At 33.1% G+C, this 7,267-nt stretch overlaps 1 protein-coding gene across 1 annotated transcript; it reads right to left on the bottom strand.

Annotated features, from left to right (window-relative positions):
* Nucleotides 1-1,838, bottom strand: LOC111007241 (transcription factor TCP5). Its single transcript, XM_022279534.2, has 2 exons — nucleotides 1,624-1,838; nucleotides 1-1,427 (listed from the first exon to the last, which is right to left on the bottom strand). Exon 2 carries the CDS (start codon nucleotides 1,326-1,328, stop codon nucleotides 324-326), a length of 1,005 nt encoding a protein of 334 aa, XP_022135226.1. The 5' UTR covers nucleotides 1,329-1,427; nucleotides 1,624-1,838; the 3' UTR covers nucleotides 1-323.
* Between the last annotated feature and the right edge of the window lie 5,429 nt (nucleotides 1,839-7,267).

Here is a 7,267-nt window from a genome sequence, read left to right as displayed (position 1 = left end):
GAGATTATAGGTAGCTATATATATAATTAATGACACTATACTTACAAATTTCTCAAAACAAGTTCACTTTTTTCTACAAGCTCTTCTGAAGAATGAAGTTTCATTTCCAAATCCCACCCTTCAAGGAGAGAGTTTGCATCCTAATTAACTTGTGTATATTTTGAAGAATTCAAAGTGGCTCCCATGTCTAACTGAATTATAGTGCTCGCTCGTGGTTTTCTACCACGACCCGAAGGACAAATTAGAGAGAAAACTTTAAAACCTTAACTTCTCTATATAATCATTTAAAATCTAAGATGAATTTGCTCGGCCTTCCACAGATGCTAGCTAGCTCTCGAGTTCCCGTCCGCCCCGTCTTTACCGGAACCGCCATCGTGAAGCAGCTGCTTCAGGTTGAAGTTTGCTGGAAAGGGTTTCAAGTTTTGTGAGCCAAAAGGCTGGAGAGGTGAATTGGGAGGCATGAAGGGATTGGGCAAAGCATGTGAATTTGAGCTCAAGAAATGGATGTGGCTTTCAAATGGGTTGGTGATATATGAAGCATAGGGAGTGAAGAATAGGGCAGACCCAGAAGAAGAACTTGTTTGGGCCTCAACTTGTGATGGAAAAACTCCATTATTATTGTTCCCAAATTGTGAATGCTGATGATCACAAGTATTGTAATGGTAAGAATTAGAATAATTGTTTATTGAGATGAACTTTTGAGCTGAAATTTGCTCATTATAATCTTCCACTTGCTGGCTGTTACTTCCATGATCAATCCACTTCCCTTTCGTCGCCAAAGATGCTTTCTCTTGCGGTACTAAATCCGTATCCCAAAGCTTCGTTTTCTCCATCGTTGTCTGATTCAGATGCGTCGTCGTTGAATCCTTCGTGTCAACAGCAAAGGGATGAGGGAGCGAACAAAACTGCGAAGAAGAAGAACTAGAATAATCATATTGAGCTGGGAACAACGACATCGGGTGGTGAAATTGAGAGAACCCTGCCGGGATTTGGAGCGGGGGGAGCTTGTCGATATCGAGCTTCGTGACGTCGAGGAGCCAATCTATGACCTTGCTAGGCTGCCCAAGTTTGAGCTTGTCTTGAAGATCATAGAGCTGAATTGCTGTTGGTACTGAAAGTCTTATCCTTCTATCTCTCAAACCCCTAATTGTGCAAACTTTGCTATGCCTATCTTTGCCTCCAAATGAACGAGAAACTCTAACAATTCTTGGATTTCTGAATCCTGACCATTGTCTAGAACTTGTGGGAGCCCTGGGAAAACTGTATTTTCCATCAATAATTCCCTCTTGTTTTGCTTCACAACCCTTTTCTTTTGAATCTCTCAACATCTTTTATGATCTCTTCTTCAATTTTTGCTCCATCGTCATCTCCAAAAATCAAACAAAATAATCCTTTTTTCTAGTGTTGAGGGGACAACAGATCATCAGCTGTAATAAGATGAAAATTAGAATGATTACAACTCAAAAAAAAGTTTTCTTTTGAAGCTTTTTTCTAAATAAATGAACAATAATCATAGCTAGCTCTAGCACTCAGATCCATTGAAACCTTGAAGAAAAAGTTCAAGAAATCACACAACACAATCTAAAAATCAAAATCCAGTTGTTTTAGGATTGAAGAACTTACATTTTGGAGCTGACCCAAGAAATCTTTCAGTTGTTGGGACAATTGTTCACCAAAAAAGGAGTTCAAACATATGAAACAGCTGAGTTTTTGGCTTTCAAAATGACTCTAAAAACTTCCTTCCTTCTTTGAAAGCTAAGGGAATCTCAAACTTTAGCAAGGAATGACAGTAATATATGATGGGGTAAAGAAAAGAAGATGCCAAGAATTTATCTAACCCTCTCCCTCTCCATGTTGCATATATATCAAGATAGAAAAAGGGAAATTAAAGGTAAGGCGTGTTCTCGACCACGTGGCACGTCGTTTTTTCGACGACGCGTAAACGAAAAAACGATCCAACGGGTGACAGTTAATTTCGTCATCAATTTTATATCTTCATATATATAATGCAGCCAAAAGGCTGAATCAAAATGAGGTCTGCAGGCTGGAAAAAAATCCACCTTGGTTTAATTTACAACTTGATTCATTAATTAGCCATCAGAATGGCAGTACCAAGGGAAAATATGGTATAAATATATTTTAATTGTGACTAAATATATTTATAAAAAAAAAAATCCCTTTGGGGGACCATCCAAACAAAGGGGAGAAAGTAAAAGGGCTACTGCCCTTTTTCAGCATTTGCCAAACAGCTTTATTGGTTTGTTTTAATACATCTCATGAGTGTTGAAGAATTTGCATGCCCTAGAACAAACTATACATATATCCAAAAGAAAAGACACACAATCCATATCCAAAACCCTAATTTATTGTTCTTAACTTTTTAGTTTGAAGAGAAAGAAAAAAAAACACTTCATTTTTCTTTATTATTCTTCACTAAACTTGATTAGGTGTTCAATCTAAATATGGGGTTGTTTTTAGATTTCTCTTTCAATAATTCAAGATGGGGTGTGGTTGGATTTTTTTTTTTTTTCAAAAATTTAGCTTACTTATTTGTTCAACTATTTAATTTCTTTGTTTATCATTATTTTTCACTTGTTAAAAATCAAAAACTACTTGTTTTGGTTCTTTAAAATGTGTAAGGATTTTAAAAACGCTTTTAAAAGTACATAGACTACAAAAATGAAGTGTATACCAAGACTCATAATCGACACATCCTCTTGGTCAATAGCTAAATCTCCTCTTGTTTAATTATTATATATCTACCATTTCTGTAAACTGAAAAGCTTTCGTATAGCTTCCTTTTGTATATATGTTTTCACATACTTTATTTTGAATGAAATGGTTTCTTAAAAAAAAAAGTATATATATACATGTAGCTTAAAAACAGCAAAAAGAGAATCGTTATCAGATGGATCGTCATAGAGAGATCATTAGGGAGAATCGTTATCAGATGAATCATCATAGAGAGATCATTAGGGTTTCGGCCGAATTACTCAAAAAGTAGTTGCTTTAAGCAAAAATATGAAAGCTAACTAAAAGTAAGTGCATAATTGGATTAGGAGATCAAAAGGGATCAAGGCATAGAGTCAAAAGAAAAAAAATTAGGGTTTTCTTTGCAAAAGGTGTGGTGTGTAATTTTGGGATGTATTGGATTATTTAGAAGATATATAGTAGAAAATTAAAGCTACATAGCAACTCCCCAACTTAGTAGATGAGGGACCAATTAAATGTAGGTTCTTTTAATTTAAAGGCATCCAACTCAATGCCAATAAGGACCACAGGCATGCAATAGAGAGATGGTGGCAGTGAGATTTTCACAGCTCAACTTGAACTTTGTATTTATTATATCAACTTTCAATTTTTAATTCATGGTGTGTAATATTTTAGAATACATGATTAAATTTTTCGTTCCTTTTGGATCAATGGTTTTATAGGTTAATATTACATCACAAATATAGGATAAGGTAGGAATTCAAATCTAAAAACGAGTCTTTAGGGGAGAGATAGAGAGATGTTTTGATCGCTGAGCTTAGATTTTTCTTAAGTACTAATCTCCATGTTATAACATCAAATGATCGTAACAATATTTAATGTAATCAAAAGCTTCTAAGAAAAATGGTGAAAGTCGTACTAATCCCTAGACCTAAAGTCTAGGGACACGTCATTAGTATCTATTATAAATGGTTAGCATACATAGTTTCTTTCGAGTACACTTTTAGTTTTAATAATAATATCCCTAATATATATTGTTAACCCATATTAAATTTTGCCTTCTAGCAAGCTTTTCCATTATCATTAATATAAAAATTGACTTTAGGGACACAAAAACATGCATTCTATAACCCTAATGTTTAACATTAAAAAGAAAAAAAAAACACAATTCATATGATAATTATTAGTCTTTGGAATATGAACAATTTAAAGTAGTTAAATGATTCATCAAAATAACTCAACTTTGACATGATCGCCACGGTTTTTGGAATCGATCGCAAAATGTCCTTGCAAAATTTATTTTTTCGGGCATCTTCAAACAAATACTTTAAATCAATTGGATTTGATTTAAAAGGTTTAAATCATGGTCGCAGTGATGAATTCTCCCTCATCCATGTTTTCTCACACCCAACAAACCCTAAAACCCTAAAAGTAGTGCAACTAAAAGTGCTTTAGCCCACCATATGATAAGGCTTTTTTATTTTACTCAGAGTATAAAACATTCAGGGCAGCCATGAAAAAACCTTAAACCCTTCAAAATATCATATGTTTTTTGGAGAGAGAGAGAGGAGAGTTTTATTTGTTTTGAGTAGTTCTATAATGGATAAAATGGGAATCTCAAAGGCAAAATAATTTAAGAAGATTAATAGAGATGCTGTACTAGCTGCACTGCCAACAATGGTAGAGCCAGTCAAAAAGGCTGAGCCCTACTTTATATCTCCATCTTCCATGGCAGTAGAAGAAAGAGAAACAAACAAAAAAAAGGAGAAAAAAACAAACAAAAAAAACCCTAGCCGAAGAGAGCAGAGCCAAAAATTTTCGAAGGGATGGAAGGGTTAAAATCAAATTTCTTGTTTCTAGTACATTCTCATTTCAATTTTTTCAAAGTAGATATAAAAGCATTATTTTATCATTCGTGGACGACTAAAAAAATAATTTTTTTTAATTTAAAATTAATGAAAAGAACCCGAAACAAAAAATTGTTACATATCTGTTTCTTTTTAAATAAAAATAAATAAATAAAGAACGCAATTTTTTTTTTTTTTGAAGAAAAAAAAAACACTACTAAACTCAAAATTCATAAGAAAGAACTGAGAGAGGGCAACTTTTTTCTCCCTGCCCTAACTTTTAAAACAACCAACAAAAAGAGGCTCTTGATTATATGTTGTACTAAACTCAAAATTCCTATAAATACCCTTTATTTCCCTTTTAATTTTCTGTCTTGTGAAAGCATTTTTTTCCTTCTTTATGATTAAAAAATTGAGACTTTATTATATTTAATTTAAGTAAGAAACTCAAAATGAATGGTCCCTTTTACCTGAATTACCCAACTGACAGGACCTCTTTTCATTGATTAGGGTTTTCTTCTTCCAAAAAGAAGAAAAAAATTATATTTAATTTTGAAAAACCATATGATTTTGATTTCTGATGTGTGTGTGTATGTTTTTTTATTTTTAGGGTTTTAAATTATGTGTACAGTGAAGACTGGGAGTTTGATGGAATAAAGTGATGGGATTGAATGAAAATATTTCTTAGCCTATGATTGTTCTTTCTGTATTTTTCTTTTTTTCTATACAAGTACTATAGCTTCTGCAGAGCCCTTTTGGAGAATTTTTCTGAATTTTTTTTTATTTCCCAAAAACAGTAGTTTATGTTTCAGATATGGAAATTAACCTTAAATAACCCATTTTCAGCAGCAGAAAAACCTTGAAAATTAATTAATTAGTTAATTACTTTCCAATTAACTGATCTCTCTCAAAAAAAAAATCCCATACAAAAAATTATAGCTAGGTTGGATAATCTTTTCCTTCGTGGTTACAATAAAAAAATATTTCATCTACTATATGATAGAGAGCCAGGTTTTAATTTGGAAGCAAAGAAAAAAAAAAAATATATATATATATATAAGTTTAATTTTTGGTTTTGGAACTAAAACGGAAACCTAATTTCAACTTTGAGGTTAAATTAATTTTTAGTTGGTATGTTTTAACATTCAATATGAGTTCATGTGGGCATTTAAAAGGTTTCAATAACGTCCCCTGATGTAAAAATATCCCTATGTAGTAAAAGGTGGCAACACAAATTTAATTCATTTTGAAGAAAAGTCATAGATTTCCGATAGAACATTATTCATTGGACTTTAAAACAACGCCTTAAAACTCCGCCAACATGAGTATAGTTCATCGGTAATTGACAACTACTACTTTCTTTGAAGTCGGAGATTCAAACTCTCGTACCCATAATTTGTTGTACTAAAAAAACATCTTAAAACTACTACATGACTGGTGAAACCTCATGTGGATGGAGCGGAGAAGGGAAGGAGAGAGGGACATTGCCCGAATCTTGCCTCATATTAAATTTATAGCTTAACTGTCCACACGCGACTTCCGATCACGACATCACACCATCCACTCATCTTATGTCTGTAGTGGGGTTGGTCCCCTCTGCTATGTGTCACTCGTGCTCTCCATGTTTGCGGCTTAATTTTCACTTTCAAAAGTTAGAACGTAAAATTTTACTCCTGTATGAAACTTTTTTTCTCCTCTCCCCATAGTATTTTTTAAGATCAAAAAATCCAAACTAAAGAGAAGTGAAACCCAACCAGATTTTGAGAACGTGAGAAAATCCAGTTTCTCCACGAATGAGGCCCATTATTTGAGAGTAAGGAATTGGCTGCAAATGAAAGAGCAACCACAATGAGACTTCAATATGAGAGAGAGTCTTTGAAAGTGATTGTGAAGCATTTTCCCTGTCACCTTCTTCTCCGATCATTGTTTAGAATTGACGATTCATTTGTAGTTTTTGAGTAACATATCAAAGAGATCTACAATAATCCATCTCTATAATTTTTTTATCTTTCTCTACCACATTCTATGGTTGACAAAAATATGTCGTCGAAAATGAAAAGAAATGCTCTCGAAAGAACATGAAATTCAGTTAAATCATAAGTTTACTAAATGTTAAGTAGTCTATTAGTAGTGTGGAGCTACTTTGTTTCTTCTCAGTAGGAGAGTAAAAGGAGCCTTAGAAAGTCGATAAACATTGATTTCTACTTTGGGTGTGACGTTCAACATCAAGCTTTAGTGAACTTCGTAACCTTTGCATAGCACAGGTAGAAATGAACACCACTACGTATAGTTGCCGACAAATTCTTTTACAGAATTCGCTCAGTTACTAGCCTACCCATCTAATGAAATTAATGCACCTACCACGCTTAAGTTACCACATTATGTAATATAAGTATATAACACTTACATAATATAATAAATGTCTCACACATGGACACGTTAAATGAATATAGTTAATGTTAAAGACGAACTAATGGATCCAAAATTAAAGGTTTGATCATGCAATTGAGAGACAAATTTTGTACTTTAACCTTAGATGAAAACAAGTTACTCTTTGAATAAATCAATATTTTCTATTTTTTCCTTTTATAAGAATTTTATATTATATATGATTTTATCAGCTCTTTTTTTTTTTTTCTTTTTGTGGATCTGATCCTTGATTGGGGTAAACCATTCCTTGATGATTGGCAGAAGTGGATGTCAGAATT

Source organism: Momordica charantia (genome assembly GCF_013281855.1).
Source record: "Momordica charantia cultivar OHB3-1 chromosome 6 unlocalized genomic scaffold, Mcharantia_2.0 BLBB01000006.1, whole genome shotgun sequence".
Lineage (NCBI taxonomy): Eukaryota > Viridiplantae > Streptophyta > Magnoliopsida > Cucurbitales > Cucurbitaceae > Momordica > Momordica charantia.
Note: the sequence above shows the minus strand (reverse complement) of the source record. Positions and strands in the feature narration are given on the sequence as shown.

Excerpts from the sequence above, each read along its gene's own strand:
- LOC111007241 (XM_022279534.2), bottom strand. The coding sequence starts at position 1,328 with ATGTTGAGAGATTCAAAAGAAAAGGGTTGTGAAGCAAAACAAGAGGGA.